The sequence below is a fragment of the Lissotriton vulgaris genome, chromosome 12 (assembly GCF_964263255.1).
Source record: "Lissotriton vulgaris chromosome 12, aLisVul1.2, whole genome shotgun sequence".
NCBI lineage: Eukaryota > Metazoa > Chordata > Amphibia > Caudata > Salamandridae > Lissotriton > Lissotriton vulgaris.
In genome coordinates, this window is record NC_141700.1 from 719828890 (window position 1) to 719846490 (window position 17601).

General features: G+C 41.8%; 1 protein-coding gene across 1 annotated transcript in view; it reads left to right on the top strand.

The window, feature by feature from the left end:
• Positions 1-4257: 4257 nt before the first annotated feature.
• Positions 4258-17601, top strand: part of LOC147678116 (hydroperoxide isomerase ALOXE3-like) — a 112019-nt gene continuing 98675 nt past the window's right edge. The window contains exon 1 of the mRNA XM_086945976.1: positions 4258-4472. Within this exon, the coding sequence (XP_086802102.1) occupies positions 4326-4472 (147 nt within the window). The 5' untranslated portion in view covers positions 4258-4325. The remainder of the gene's footprint in view (positions 4473-17601) is intronic.

Consider the following 17601-nt stretch of genomic DNA (forward strand, 5'->3'; position numbering starts at 1 on the left):
CCCGTCAGCCGTTGGACGTGCGCAGCACTACGAAGGTAGTGCTTGCGACGTCCAACGGCCGACAGCAGCACTTAATGGGTTAATGACAAAATTGACAGGCCATTTCATGGGATAATGTCATGTTGACAATCATCTAAGCTGGGACGTTTTCGAAACAATTCAAAATTATCTAAATATCTCTGACAAACTTTTCAAAAAAAGAACAATGGGTATTCAAATTAAAGACTCACCAACATGGTTTAAGCAAGCGAGTGATTGCGCTTGCCCAATGATTTTCAAAGACTGATGCCTATATAATCCGTCACTCTAGGATATAGGGTAAGCCAACCCTTGGAGCTCACTAGTAAAATGTATTTCACCATAATGTGTGTTTGTTTGTTCACAAAACTTTTGATTGGTGTTCCCAAGTGTATTGAGGCATGTGTTTCCTGTGCCCACAGGTGATGGCTTAACTTTTTCACATATATGAAAACACTCTGGATGACATTTTAAATTTGACCAATTGTCATTTGTGTTTTACAGGTCCAAATGAGAATCCTAGGTGCAACCATATCCCTAACGACACAGGTATGTCATTGATGTTTTGTGCTCGCCAGTCCTTAGACTGTGAGCCCTCTAGAATACACTTGCTATAATACCCAAGAGGGCGACTCATTTAGATTAGGGTATACCAGTAGCACAAGTCCCGAGGAAAGCCAATGACTCATGAGGACAGGAATGCAGAAACATGTTACCCAACTTCTACTTGTGGATTTTTGGGATCATAAATATCCGCCGGTCCTTTTTCTATGTTTTACCTTACCGTAGTTAGTGTAAATTAAAAAATATAAAACCCTTAAAATCCTTAGTACATGAAATTTGTATCACTTACTCTAGTCCTATCTAAAAACAACGGGTGTGTAGGTACCTCAACTTGGAGATTCTTTGATCTAGCAATATGATCTCCACAAAGATCTTCATTATGGAGCCAGTTGGGTACTGCACACCCAACCCAACATGGAGCATGATCATGCCACCTTGATTAGTAAGGGCCAGGGCATCCTAAAGAGGATACTCCTACGGTCCGGACGTTCGTAGCTTGAAGGCAAACTCTCCTTAAGTACCATTCACGGACCATCCAACTTTCTAAATTGATTGTACTGTTTTGGGAGTATGTGTGACGGGCCAAAAAGAACCCCCTCGTGCCACCTTATTTTTCGGTACCAATGTTTAAAAGCATGGAATAGGCTATATAACAAGTAACTAACTAAAATTCCAAATATACTGCCCTCCTCTTAATGAGGAAGGAGATGGAAAATACCCGCAACAACTCCTGCTCCCAAAGCGTGACATCTCCACATGAAATGAAGAAGTACTTGATAACTGTTTATGAATGACTGAGAGACTGAACATGAGTTTTCAAGAGTCCATTCACAGCAAGAGAAGCGTTTGGAAGGGCTCCCAATCCCTCTGATCCCATCTCAAGCCTCAAATACTTGCACTGTAGATAATCACAGTTACACCTCTGCCGCCCATGCACCCAAAGATGGCAAAATACATGGACCCACACTACTCTGATCTCTGATCCAAGATGAGGAGTGAGGTAGGAAGAAAGGAGCTGGAATCTTTTAGTCTCCATGCGGAGATACACCAGGAAGTTCAGGACAGGAACATGCAACCCAGAGATAATCTGCCACTATCTGACATCAACATGTGTGGTGGTAGGACCACCCACCAAACAGAGCCACCATGGCCATTCATGATCCATAAAGTGGGCCTGGCAGCAGCCAATGGACTCATGCCCAAAAACACACTGCGATGCTCCCAGGCTGCATCATAAATCTGGGCAGAAAGATTCAAGGTGGTCCAGAGCTAAAGCAACCTTCAACATTTCAGCATCTCCTACAGAGGCATGGAACACCCCTCTAATATACAATGCTGTTTTAGGAAGTCTTAGATTGCTGCCATGAGATGGAACGTTTACCTCCAATATTACTACAATGTGAATGCAAATGCAATACAGAATTAGAATAAATGCCTCTGAAAACCTTATCAGATAAGTTGAGCAACCTATCTCCAACCTATCATGTATGTAATGCCTTCTATTCTATTCAAGCAAACATTTGAATCTGTACAAAAATGAATGTTGTCTAGGAACAAACACACACACACACATGTCTGTCCCCATGCATGTTCAATGATTTGCTGCCCTCACCTTAATGTCCGGCAGCTATCAGGGTGCAGTAACCCCAGTCGGAAGTGTTTCTCAGATCCCCACTTCATGCTTTCTTCGTAATTTCCTTGATGCAATGCTGCTTTGGAAAAGAGACACATTGAAATTTGATAATACTACTTAAGAATTGCAGCAAACAAATGTTAAATTTTTTTAATTGCTAAATATCAATCAATCAATCATTCAATCCAATTATCCAACGTTTATAGACTGTGCGGAGGGTACATATGTTTTAGTTTGTTGGCACCCTATTAAAAGACAGATCTCTCACGAGAGGGATCTGAAAGCAATGTCTATGTATAAACATTCCAGTAATATCATGGATTCCTACTGTGAAAGCTCAAAACAAGTCATATTATTAATAGGAAGGTAATCTGGTTTAATCGACGGTTTCTGCAGTAACAGTTCTCTCATTTGCAAAGAGGTGGCAAACATTTTTTTCCTGTGCTAACACCAGGGGGCTTACTTATGAGCTGATGCGTCACTTTTTCGCCACCGGTGCGTCACTTTTTGTGTCGCACCCGTGGCATAAAATATGCTCCATGTTGAGCCATATTTATGAAGTGACGCATCTAGGTAGATGCGTCACTTCATAAAACCCTGCGCTACATTATACCTGTGCCAGGTATAATGTATGCAGGGTGGGCGTCCCCCATCAAGAAAGGGTCGTATGAGTGGCGAAGCGAAATCTATGAGATTTCGCTGCTCTACTTCTAGGATGCCAATGCGTCAAACCTTACGCCTTCCTCATGTCAGGCGTAAGGGTGATGCAGGCCTTTTCACATGGGGCTTGCCCCATGTGAAAGAAACAATGCTGGAGTTGCATCAGGCTTCCGACCAACTCCAGCAAAGCGCCACTTTTTGCACTGACAGATACGTCACTCATACTGATGGATCTGTCCTTCCCTGCGACATGATGCGTCATATTGTAAATATGATGCATCATTGGTGTCGCAAGGAGGGCGCATTGAGAAGTAGCGCATCGCTGCTTTCACGCAGTTATGCGCCACTTCTCGTAAATGAGGCCCTAGGGGGCAGATTTATGAGGCCCTTGCGCCACGTTTACGCCGCTGTTGCGTCACGCAAGGCGGCGTAAACGTGGCACATCCCTACGAACGATTTACAACGTGACGCATCTAGACAGATGCGTCACGTTGTAAAGCCCTGCGCCGCTTGTGGGCGTTCCGGCGCAGGGTGGGCGTTCCGGGGCAGGTGCGCCTCGCAAAAGTGGCTGAGTGAAATCTATGAGATTTCACTCAGTCACTTTTAAGCCAATGCTGCGTCAAAAGCCTGCGCCTGCTTGAAGCCGGCGTAGGTCTTGACGCAGCATTGTTAAAATGGGGCACCCCCGAGCCTTGCTGGAGCTGCGTTGCGCTTGCGACGCAACTCCAGCAATGCGCCACATTTCCGGCACAGATGAGTCACGCATCTGTGCCGTTTTTGCACCATGGTGCGCCGCATTATAAATGCGGCGCACCATGGCTGGCGGAGCTGAGGCGCACTGTGGCGCATGTTAACTGGCGCATCCCTGGGGTTGCGCCAGTTAACATAAATCTGCCCCTAGGTGTTTATGAAAAATTGTTACATTGCTGATTGTGTCCATTAGGAAGCTGTTGGGGCTAACTTTATAGTTAGTGCTTAATTTGTAAAACAAAGAGTGCTGGTGCCGGAAGCTTTGCTCAGAATCCGGCAGCAGGTGAAGTGTAACCTTGGATGCCACCTCTGGCCTCTTTGATTCACTGTCAGACAATCCCTGCCCCTTTATCTCGCTCATACCCGTCACTGCTTTCACACTTTTTATGACGGTTTTCCAACTAATCTCTTCCTCCTCTTTCAGATTTGTGGGTTGTTTACTTTTATTACTTCTCTGGAAATACCTGACGTGGTCAACTGAACCGGTTCAGCGTATTCTCAGGAAATAGCGACAGTTACCAAAAGCTTTAGAAGTGTCTTCATATCCGTCATTTGATCTTTGCTGCTCTGATAAGGATGGCTCAGGTCCAGCCTCCCTGGGTATAAAAAGGTTGGCTGTCGAGAAAGACGCTGCTGCCTTCAGTTAAAAGGAAGGGATTCCGCCCGGCCCACCCAGCACCTCAGAGCTGACCTCCTGGACATGGCTGACTACAAAATTCAGGTGGTGACAGGGACGGCCGTCTGTGCCGGGACCCTGGACTGCATCTCCATCACCCTGGTGGGGTCGCAGGGCGAGGGTGAAAAGCGGAGTCTCAATCACTTTGGCCGTGATTTCACTCCAGGAGCTGTAAGTAGAGGCGCGGACTGACTCCTGTGGGCGCGCGCGCAGGACAGGCATTGGCACTCTGCCCTTCGCCCGAGGTGACGCCCGTTAGGTTCGATGTTTAATTGCGGTCTCCTTGCACATTTCACATGCACACTCTCGAATGTTCCTCGACTCCTTGCATCCGAACTATTCCTCCGGCCCTGCTTTCTTTCTCTCCTGTCCAGTTAACTCTCTGTTCCATGGCCTGCTTTCTCTCTCCTGCTCTCGCTGCTTTTTTTTTTCTCCTATCACTTCTCAAGACTGTCTCCCTTCTTCATTTTTCTCCTCTCCAGTTCTTGTTGCACGAACTGCTTTCTCTCTCCTGCTGTTCCTGTTCAATCTCTATCTCATTAACGATTCCTTAGCCCCAATCCTTCTATTTCATCACCATTCTCTCCACGTGCCGAGGGTCGACTTTAACGCTGTTGGCCCACTATGTGACAACCGTTTTTGGCCCCTCCCATATGACCTCCTTCTGGGATTCCCCCACTACAACCCCACCAAAAGTGCCCCTCATTTCTACATAGCCCCTCTCTCAAAAAATGTCATTTGTTTTAAAGCGCTGGTAAAGGCTGGCTTTACTAATCCACTGAGCTATCCACAAAAAATACAGATCTGTTCATTGCAGTGGGAGTATTAACCCTCTACACTACTTTATATGGAGTCAATGCTGCCACTGGACACAACACCATCTCTCTCTCACTATCAGGAACATTGATCACAAGAGTTATCTTGACATTTTTATTGCTGCCTGAAAGCTGAATGCATAAGAAACTCTGCAGCAGGTGCTTTTAAATCATACTTTGTTGCTAAACACATTACCCCCCCCCCACCCCAACCCCCAAGGTTAGAGGCCCCCTCCATGTCAGCACCCAGTGTGGCCGTTGCCCTGTACGTGACACACTCTAGACTCCTTTCTTGGATGTATGACGTTACAACGCATACTTTTACAACGCACACCTTTGCAACACATTTTTTGCAACGCAACATCCATTGCAACGCATTCCATTACAACGAATTTTTAAAAACTACCTTTACAACGAATTCCATTGCATCGCATACTACCTTTACAACGCATACCATTACAACGCATAACATTACATTGCATGTAAGGTAAGTATTGGATAGTGTAGGGGTAAAAATTACCATTCTAACTCCAGGGGGGTGCAACAGTAGGGTAAGTGTTGGATAGTGTAGGGGCAAAAATTACTATTATAACTCCAGTGGGTGCAATAGTAGGGTAAGTGTTGGATAGTGTAGGGGTAAAAATTACTATTCTAACTCCAGGGAGTGCAACAGTAAGGTAAGTGTTGGATAGTGTAGGGGTAAAAATTACTATTCTAACTCCAGGGGGTGCAACAGTAGGGTAAGTGTTGGATAGTGTAGAGGTAAAAATTACTATTCTAACTCCAGGGGGTACAACAGTAGGGTAAGTGTTGAATAGGGTAGGGGTAAAAATTACTATTCTAACTCCAGGGTGTGCAACAGTAGGGTAAGTGTTGGATAGTGTGGGGGTAAAAATTACTATTCTAACTCCAGGGGGTGCAGCAGTAGGGTAAGTGTTGGATAGTGTAAGGGTACTATGTGTTGTAATGCTATGCGTTGTAATGGTATGCGTTATAGGACTGCATTGTAATGACATGCGTTGTAGTGGTATGCGTTGTAGTGTCATGCGTTGTAATGGTTGCGTTGTAATGGCATGCGTTGTAATGGATGTTGCGTTGTAAAAGTTTTGTTGTAATGGTAATGCGTTGTAAAAGATGCGTTGTAAAGGTTGTTTCCCTCCTTTCATACCTTCTCATCAGCTACTGATTGCTGCACTTTCTTTGAAAGTTTCCAGCTGTATGGAGCTTACTGGAGGTAACAGGAGGGCTAGGCACCATCAGGAATAAAGAGGACTTCATCCTCCAACCAAGAGTGCACCAGGAGGCACGTTTGCAGAGTGGTGGAGAACGGGGACGTGGCCTGTGTCCACCTCTCAGCAATCCCACTGTATGGGGTTTACTGGAGGTAGGAGGTAGGCTAGTTGGCCCCTAAAGGATCCTTAGCAGCGAAGGGGACTTCATTCCCCATCCAATAGCCCAACAGGGAGCGTGTTTGCAGAGTGGTGGGCAAAGGGGGCGTGGCTTGCTATGAGAATTTAGCAATCCTGCTGTGTAGGGCTTGCTGGAGGTAATAGAGGGGTAGTTGGCTCCAAGGATGTCCTTGTGGGCCAACTACTCCTCTTGTTACCTCCAGTAGTACCACACAGTGTTATTGTTAAGACGTCTTTGAAGGCCATTCCCCCCTTTCTCTACCACTCTGCAAACATGCCTCCTGACAGACTATGGGATGGGGATGAAGTCCAATTTACTCCTGAGGGACTTTAGGGCCAATAAGCTCTCCTGGTACCTCCTGTAAGTCCTACGCAGCAGAATTCCTGAGCGCTGGTCGGAGTCCCATCACCCTTTCTCCACCACTCTGCAAACGCGACTACTAGTTAAAGAAGTGTTTGCAATGTAATAGGTTTCGCATTTGCGAGAATTAGAGCTATTGGCATTGTAAATGTATAACTTTTACTAATGTTTTTTGGAGTGGAGTGGATATACGTTGTGTATAGTGGAATTATGTGGTATGTTGTGCAGTGAAATTATGTCGATAGAAAGTTTGTGGTATTTAGTGTATAGGAATTATGTAGAGTGGGATTACGTGTTATGGAGAGTAATTATGTGATATGGTAGTCTGTGTTGTGGAGTGGTAACCTCAAGTTTAGTCTTCCTCGTTTCCATAGAAGTTCAACTATGAACTCAGAGAGACAAAAAAAGAAGGAATCACTGAAGAGCACTTGTGGACCTATTGAGAGGTATGAGTTAAGGGCCACTGGAATTATGCTACTGTTTGGCTGCACCGACTTTCGCCCCATTATACATTTTCTGCATTAGCCATATAATTCATCATCTGCTCCCTAATCTGCAGATTTGAACAAAAAAAGCCTTGTTTCTAGCTCAAACGGTATTCACAACAAGATGCTTAAGAGGGAAATCATCAGGCCACCCTCCTCTCATAAATCGTCAACACAATAAAGACCTGGCTCTAAGAGAGTTTCTTTAATGTCACTTTTAGGCACTGCTTCCAACGTTGGTCTCTCTTCCCCCCCCCCCCACACTTTTTGGCACCCCGTCCAATTGAACCCCATGCCCTGATGAATTTGCCACAATGTTTGTAATTGGCAATGAAACATGTAGGCCTTCTTGAAAAAGGTTAGCAACATCAAGTGCTTTTAATTCGAATAAGCTCACATTTTCAAATAAAGAGGGCAATTTAACAGTGAGTCTTAACTCGACTGTTCTCTGCATACCGCAGGGTCTATATTTTGGGGCAGTTGGTTTCTTTTTTCTGTGAAATACAAGCAGAGTCCCACAAAACAAAAGGACTACCCTGTGTAGTCTAATTTGTAATTCTATTTGAAACAAATTATTTGAGATTATATCGTTTAACCCTTGTTTAATAGGCCTAGGGAAGGGAGAGGCGGGAGATGCTAGTGTTGATTGAGTAAGAAGAGTTTTAACAGTGCCAAAAGACTTTTTATAATGAGACAAATAAGCTGTTGCAAAGAGTTTGCTTAAAAAAGAAATACATACATTTTAATTCATACAGCTGTATAAACCATTGACATATTATTAATACATTAAAATCATGAGCACTCAAAAATGCAGCAATTGGTAATGAATACACAAAAAAAAAAGATTTAAAAATCAAGAATCAAGAAACAAATGTCGACGCAGCGTTTCGGTTTTTGGAATACAAGCACCTTCTTCAGGACAAATTCTAAATTAAGAAACACAGAATTACCAAACAATACACAATAATAATCAAAACAATTAATTACACAGCGAAATAAAAACCACATAATTGTACAATGGTCAATATACGTTTTGTCAACCCTCTTTGTCATAAGCATTCTTTATTTCTTTAGTACATACAGCAGGCAATACCTCCAATCAACACTGCATCAGGTGGCTTTTTTTTATCTCCCTATACCTACTATATCTAAGCTTACAAGTAAGTTGCTGGACGCCCAAAGTTGCTAGCAGCTATTCTGGACATAAGGTCAAAATTAAGCAATAGTTTTATTTTGGGCATTGAGTTGATATAACAAATCTCAAATGTTTCAAAACAAGATTTCTTAAACTCCGTTTTTTTAGAATTATTGATGCCTCAGGATCCCAATGTGGACATGCGGGCGTCCCAACTTTTAATTGTTGAGGATCAGTTTAATAAAATAATTAACGGGTCATCCAAAAATATAACATCAGTGAGATTGGATAAAACAGATGAGGAGCAATGGCGCACTCTATGGAATCTGAAGAAGAAAGTCATTAGGGCGTAATTACATGCTGATTTCCTTGTACAATATTGTAAAAAGGGTATAATACCAAAGGGCCTACAAGTAAACAACGAGCCGGGTATTTTTATCACTAATAAATAATGCATTGAAAATTGGACTCTAGTGGCTAATCGCTGTATACGCGACTGGATGCTGCTTATCATAGAAACGGCATACGAAGTCTTGGTCATTGAACATAAAGATATTTAAGAACTAGAACTAAAATTAAATGATAATACAGCATTAGAAGAAGCCAAACAAAAACTTGAGGAAATCCAAACAGATATCGCAGGCTATAGTGATTATTTAGTAAATAAAAAAAACAATAAACTAAGGAAGGATATTATGAATTAAAACCCGGAGTTTGTATATCCTTACTTACAAAAAGATTTTTATGAGAGACCAAAAGAATCCTTTCAACCATGCAGACAATGGCAACAACAGCCCAGAAACTTCCCCAAAAAGAAAGTAAGATTTTTTGACTCATCCTATACTAGCTCTGACTCAGAAGGTGACAAACAGAATGAGGGTAGAAATACGAAAGAGAGAGAAATATCAGCTGGCCCAATCAGAGAAGGGCTTTCTTTTTTGGAACAACGCCACCAAAATTTTGGACAACCAAGGGGAAGGGGGAGGGGGAGGGGCAATTACAATTCCCAACCCCAATTCCTTCAACATCCACGGACAAGGAGCCGAAAGAATTGGGACCAACAATAAAAAAAGCACCAATAATCAATCTCTCCCAACGTGTGCTATCCACTACTGAAATAAAACTACTTGAAAAAGGTTTAGGCTTCGCGATATGTTCACCAATTGATAGATATTCATTAGAAAGAGACCTAAAGAGTTTCTTTCGTAAAATAAGATTAAATATCTTTTTCGAAGGCAAGGAAAAACAACTTAGACCTAATAAATCAGGTCTACAGAATAAATCATCTTGGACCCCAAATATCAATATGGTTCACAAAGATATTGAAGCATTTGAACGAATTGTTGACAAAAATGTAGATGATCTTTTAAAGCAGAAAAATTGGATCAGGCACAATTTAAATAAAGAAGAGGCAGCGGCTTTGAGAAATCTAGAACAGTGTGCAGAATTGATGATAAAACCTGCCGACAAAGGCGGTAGTAAAGTCCTTATGTATATCACAGACTATAATAAAAGAATGCATCTCCTACTAGATAATAAAGATCATTACAAACAATCAAATAGAAACGAATGGATAGCACTAAAAGAGACTATCACCAGACTATTAAACCAGGCCAAAGATGATGAGATCATATGTGAAGAAGAGTTTGCATTTTTAACTAACACCAATCCTGTTATTCCAGCATTATACGGCCTTCCGAAAATTCACAAGGATATGTCCAATCCTCCCAAGAGACCAATCGTATCAAGTATTGGAACTCTGACAGAACCTTTAAGCAAGTATGCAGATGTGTTTTTGCAGCCCCTAGTCATCAAACGGAAAGCATACATTGAGGACACCACGTCCATTATCCAGAAAATAGAGTGCCTCAATTTTAATCCCAAAACACAATTTCTTGTGACATTAGATATAGAGGCACTCTATACTAATATTCCCCAGGATAATACTTTCGAAATGATTGAATCCCTTTTCAGTTCTGAGGGCAGGGACCTAACAGCCCATCAAACTTTTATTGTGGACTGTGTAACGCTGGTACTCAAAAATAACCTCTTTCTGTTTAATAAAGACCTCTCCAGACGAGTTAAGGGGACCAGTATGGGAGCCACATGCGCTCCCAGCGTGGCTTGTTTGTACGTCTCCCAATTTGAAGTAAAACATACTTTTAAGCATTTGGCACCTTTCTATGAAAATATATCTGAGTGGTCAAGATACATTGATAATGTCTTCTTCATCTGGACAGGAACCTCTGATACCCTTACAGAGTTTATTGAATGGTTAAATTTGGGAGATAAAAATCTCAAATTTACCTCACACAGAGATTGTGACAAATGTGAGTTCGTGGACATAGTAATCAAACATACTGAAGGCTTTTTAAGGGTCGAGCTTTATACCAAACCGACGGACAGAAATACCATGCTTCATTTTAACAGTCATCATCCGCCTTGTCAAAAGAACAATATTCCCATTGGTCAATTTTTAAAACTCAAAAGGAACTGTACCACGCTACAAGACTATGATAAACATCCCCAAGCTCTGAAACAGAAATTCATGGAAAGAGGATATACTAAGCGCATGGTTCGCCATGCCTATAAACGAGCCAAGTATTTTAATAGAGAAAATTTATTGAAAAGAAAAGACAAAACTACCACAGAACTACAACCAATAACCTTTGTCACCAACTACAATCCGGTTAGCAACAAAATAAAAAAATATTGTCAATAGAAATTGGCATTTAGTTACTAACAACCGACAAGAGAAATTACCTAAACCCATGTTTTTGTTCAGAAGGAATCGCACCATCAGAAATAGCCTGGTGCATACATACAGAGACATTAGAAACACTACACAGCCATGCATCAGCAGTGCACCCTTGCCAACTGGTACGTTCCCATGCAAAGGCAGTGTCAATTGTGAAAATATCATCAAAGGAAGTAGTATTTCCAACAATAATGTTGAAATTAAGATTAGGCGCTTTATGAACTGGCGAACAAAAAAAGTAATCTACTTAATAAAATGTCCGTGCCAATTTATTTATGTAGGCGAGACCAGAGAGGTCCGTATCCGCATGAATGAACACAGGTCAGCTATTAGAAATCATAAAAAGGGTGCTCCTTTAACCGAGCATTGGCAGGCAGCAGGTCATACAATTGATGATTTTAACTGGTGCTGTCTGGAGACAGTTGAGATCAACACAAGATGTGGCGACATCAACAATAAAAGAAAAAAATGAGAGCAATTCTATATGTCCCGATTGAACAGCGTTAGATGTGGCCTGAACAGCAGAGAGGATTATGAACGCATTGTAGAGTAGTGCTACAACAATAATGTTGTGCTTGGTTAGCTTTAACACCTTCGCTGCTAGGTGTTTTCCCCTCCTGTGCTGAAGAATGCAGGATGCCAGTGTTTCATGACGAGCTCAGCTCGTCATCAGCACAGCTCAACCGTGCATCATGACGAGCTGAGCTCGTCATGAGCATGGAAAGGGTTAATCATCTATGTATAAGACCTACTCTATTCGAATCATAGTGTCCTGCAATAGATATTTACCATAAAATATGTTAGGATACTGTAACCTGAAAGAGTCTCTTTAAATCAGTGCACAATCTAAAAAGAATTAGCATCTATGGTTCTGCAGAATACAGTCGACTCATAGGGTAGACAAGTGTCTATAAGTGGTTTAGCCTTTGATATAATCAAACACATAAAAGCAAGTTCCATACATAGAAAAGGAGAGTATAGATGTGTATATCTGAGTATTCAGCCATTTATCAATAAATACAATGGCAGCGTTAATTAGAAAAGGCTTTTCTTATAACAGGTTTTCCACAAGAATCTTTATCCCTGTAGTGCGCATCTAATTGTTCAGACATATATATAAAAAAAATGTTTTCATTTAATAATGTTTCTTATGGAGATTAAAAAACCGCTGTGCGGTCGAATATAGCTTCCTGTCGGCCGTATTTTGGTGAATAAGTGTCGATAAAGGAGGTTTACGCATGCTGGTAGACTCCAAGGCAAGTTGAATACAGTGCTCCACACTGCTTATACAATGCTGCATTCTGGGACTTGGTGTCCCATAAGTATTTGCAATTAAAGCGCTCACATGAAGGTAGACCTTGGGTCTAGCAGACATGAGTGACGCCTACTGTATTGAACAACGAAAGGTGAATGTTCCAAATAGGTATATATTTTTCAAAAAAAGGGTCTTTTGCCCCTTACGACTGCATGCAAATTCTTAGTGATCGGTGCCCGAATATAAATGCCCTACATCGGCATTTTTTTAAATTTAGTGCCCCGTAAATATTAGTTATGGAATTTCACGCAGTAAGGGATGCCTCCGGGCAAGCAGACGTTATTATCGACATCATAAAGGTAAAGTTTTGAATAGATAATCAAATAAATAAAAAAAGTGCCAAGTGATTTTGCCGCGCACATGAAGACTCTTAGTGACTGGTGCCCGCCAAGCCAATAGCGATCGACGTTAGGATCAACCAATAAGCAGCTAGCTCCTATTTAAGTTTAGATTCTCGCCACTGTGTTTATTTTGGTTTTCTATACGAGAACGGACCGGTTACGCTGTGTCAGGAGGAGCAGGGAGGCCGACTACTTAAAAAACGGTAAGCAGTTGTGGGAGCCTAACAACATGCCCCCATAATGATCGTCTTTATGTAATAATTTCTATTCTCTGAAAAAGCCCCGTTTTTGAAGTAGAATCAAATGCGGGCTGTACTATCATGCACGTTAGATGTACCGATATATATGCCCCGGTTTAAAATATAACCTTGGGTCCTCTTTTCACATTCCTCAAACCAGTCACGCTAATGAGTGCATTGCCTTAATACAGAGAGGTATGCACCCGAGATTTCGATGAACCGCATTTGAGCAACTGACATGGTCGCCTTTAAATAAATGCTCGAGGACAGTCACAGATCAAAAATATTTAATTATATATATGTTCCGTCATCGATTTTGAAAGTGACTACTAAAACCTTAACAACAGGGCGACAGACTGTTAAGACTACTCTGACTAAATACCATTAGAGTTCAGCATAATTAATATTCCTTAGATAATATTCAATTCTAGATTAGTTAATCTGAATATCAGAAATTTAGAAGACGCATTTAATACGGTATATTGGCTCTATAAATAGATCATTTTAGTCATCCCTAAATGTAGGAGTAACAGTGACATCAATTCTCTTAACAGAGTAGGTCTTATATCGCGTAAATACGGGAGGTCAACCCCCAAGATTTATATGCCAATAGTTGAAGTGGAGAACGGTCTACCGCTACAGCGATTTTTCTGTCTTGACTTACAACTGGTGAGTTTAGTGCCCCACAATTACCAACATATATTCAAACAGAGGGTATAGATACTTATCTATTTTTTGATTACCCCTTGCAGAAGTACGGTTGAGACCAATTAACCTTATATCAGTGGCTCCCCTGGACAGTGGTTAAACCTTTGAATTTTTTATCTAAGGTACTGTTTCTGTCTTAAATCTTATTACAATTGAAGAATGGGTAGTCCTAGGGGCAAAATCAGTAATTAATGAAAATAACATTGTCTTTGTTGACAGTTACTATATAAGAACACGTGCCTACAACAATTAAAAGTTGTGACGCCCGCATATCCACATTGGGATCCTGAGGCATCAATAATTCTTAAAAAAACTGAGTTTAAGAAATCTTGTTTTGAAACATTTGAGGTATGTTATATCAACTCAATGCCCAAAATAAAACTATTGCTTAATTTTTACCTTATGTCCAGAATACCCGCTAGCAACTTTGAGCGTCCAGAAACTCACTTGTAAGCTTAGATATAGTAGGTATAGGGAGATGAAAAAGCCACCTGATGCAGTGTTGATTAGAGTTATTGCCTGCTGTATGTACTAAAGAAATAAAGAATGCTTATGACAAATAGGGTAGACAAAACTTATATTGACCATTGTACAATTATGTGGTTTTTATTTCGCTGTGTAATTAATTATTTTGATTAATATTGTGTATTGTTTGGTAATTCTGTGTTTCTTAATTTAGAATCTGTCCTGTAGAAGGTGCTTGTATTCCAAAAACCAAAACGCCGCGTCGACATTTGTTTCTTGATTGTTGATTTTTAAAAAAAAATCTAATTATTTTTAAATGTTGTGTATTTATTAACAATTGCTGCATTTTTGAGTGCTCATGATTTTAATGGATTAATAATATGTCAATGGTTTATACAGCTGTATGAAATAAAATGTATGTATTTCTTTTTTAAACAAACTCTTTGCAACAGCTTATTTGTCTCATTATAAAAAGTCTTTTGGCACTGTTAAAACTCTTCTTACTCTATCAACACTAGCATCTCCCGCCTCTCCCTTACCTAGATCTATTAAACAAGGGTTAAACGATATAATCTTAAATAATTTGTTTCAAATAGAATTACAAATTAGACTACACAGGGTAGTCCTTTTGTTTCGTGGGACTTTGCTTGTATTTCATTTTGTTTCCCCTGGTCCCAGACCGATCTAGAAAGGGGGCCTCCTTGATTTTTTTACTTGGTTTCTTTTTTCAGCCTTTCTTGTCTTTTTCTTTGACACTATTTTTGTTGCTTCATTGAGTAGGCAACCGTTGATGGTGTACGTGAGCATACTGTTGAGAACCTGCTGGTAGCCTCCCAGGTGTTGCATATGTGAGGTGCCGTCCCACTCTTTCACTTATTTTTTAGTAAGTGTTCTTCACTCACATGCTGTGGGGGAAGGGATGCATGGTTGGGCGACTTGACTGACAGCGGTTCTTCTCTCCATTTTTTTATTAAAAAATTGAAATTTGGGAGTATTGGTACTGCGGGACATTGGACTGGGTGCCAGAAAGTGGGTGGGGAAAAAAAGAGAGATCCACGTTGGCAGCAGTGCCTAAAAGTGGCATTAAAGAAACTCTCTTAGAGCCAGGTCTTTATTGTATTGACGTCTAGCTCAAACGGCTCAAACATTACCAAAAATGCAGGGAAAAGTGTTACAGCATGATGGAAGGACCTTTGCAAACTTAGAATGGCCACCTGTTACTTATTGCTAAATGTGGGTGTTAAATTGGTACTAATGATGTGCAAGCCACTCTTGCTTCCTTCTGTGCCTCTCTTGCCTCTTTCTGCACTTCTGTGGCTTCTTTCTGCACTTTTCTCTCTTTTTCTGCACTTCTCTTGCCTCTTTCTGAAAATCTCTTCTACTATCTGCACCTCTTTTCTCTCTTTCTGCACGTCTCTTGCCTCTTTCTAAAACTCATTTGCTTCTTTCGGTACCCCTCTTGCCTCTTTCTAAACCTCTCTTGCCTTTTTTGTACCCCACTTACGCCTTTCTGTACCCTTTGTGCCTCTTTCTGCACCTCTCTTTCTTCTTTCTGCGCTTCTCTTCCTTCTTTCTACAGCTGTCCTGCTTCTTTCCGCACCCCTCTTGCATCTCTCTCCACCTCTCTTACCCTCTTTCTGCACTTCTTTTGCTTTTTTCTGCACTTAGCTTGCTTCTTTTGGCACCTCATTTGCCTCTTTCAACACCTCTATTGCCTCTTTCTGCAGTTCTCTTGCCTCCTTCTGCACTTCACTTGCCTCTTTCTGTAACTCACTTGCCTCTTTCTGCACCTCTATTGCCACTTTCTGCACCTCTCTTGCTTCTTTCTGTACTCCTTTTGTCTTTTCTGCACCGTCTTCCCTCTTTGTGCAATCCTCTTGCCTCTCTCTACACCTCTCTTCCCTCTTTCTGCACCACTCTTGCCTCTTTCTGTACCACTGTTCCTTCTTTCTTCACCTGTCTCGTCTCTTTCTACACCCCTCCTGTCTCTTTCTTTACACCTCTTGCCAATTTGTATACCTCGCCTACCCCTTTCTGCACTCCTTTTGCCTCCCATTCCACCTCTGTTGGTTCTTTCTGCACTGCTCTGCCTTCTTCCTGTACCTTTGTTCCACATTACTGCATCCCTCTTGCCTTTTTCTGCACCCCTCTTCCCTCTTTCTGCACCTCTCTTGCCTCAGTCTACCCACCTCTTTCTGTACGCGTTTTGCCTTCTTCAGCAACTCTCTTGCCTCTTTCTGCAGTTCTCTTGCCTCCTTCTGCACATCACTTGCCTCCTTTTGCACCTCTGTTGGTTCTTTTGTACTGCCCTTGCTTCTTTCTGCACCTCTCTTGCAAATGTCCGCACCCCTCTTGCCTCTTTCTGAACACCTTTTACCTGTTTCTGCACCTTTCTTGCCTCTGACTGCACCTGTGTTCCCTCTTTCTGTACCTCTTTTGCCTGTTTCTGCAACTCTCATGCCTGTTTCTGCAGTTCTCTTGCCTCTTTCTGCACCCCTGTTGCTTCATTCTGCCCTTTCCATGCTTCTTTCTTCACCGGTCTTGCTTCTTCCTACACCCCTGTTGTCTCTTTCTGCACTAGTCTTCCCTCTTTCTTTACCTTTCTTGCCTGTTTCTGTATCTCACATGCCTCTTTCTGCACTTTTCTTGCTTCTTCCTACACCCCTGTTGTCTCTTTCTGCACTAGTCTTCCCTCTTTCTGTAACTTTCTTGCCTGTTTCTGCATCTCACATGCCTCTTTCTGCACTTTTCTTGCTTCTTTCGGGAATACAGATAGCTTTTCACTTGCCTTGATTAATTGTCGATCTCTTCCGAGGTATGCGACAGAAATCCACTTGCTCCTAGAGGAACGAGATTTCGACGTACTTTTTTAACTGAGACTTGGCTGACTGATGGCTCAGACCCCCACATAGTGCAGGCGCTGCCATCTAACTACTCCACTGCTAGACAGGATCGCCTGTCGGGACGAGGAGGAGGTGTGGCGATTATTCATAAGAACAATTTTAGGTGTAGAACCTCGGAGAGTCCACCTATGGAGTGTGAGAGTCTTGGTTTCTCTATATCCTTTTCGCCCACTTGCACCTTTTCAGGGATCCTGGTTTACAGACCCCCAGGCGATTATCATGATTTTTGTAACAACCTTCTAGACAAGATCTCTCTTTCCATCAGCAGTGCCCCTAATTTTTCCATCTTGGACGACCTTAATATTCACCTGGATGAAGTCGGTGCTGTGTCATCGCAATGTCTGTTGGATACCCTGAGAGGGGTGC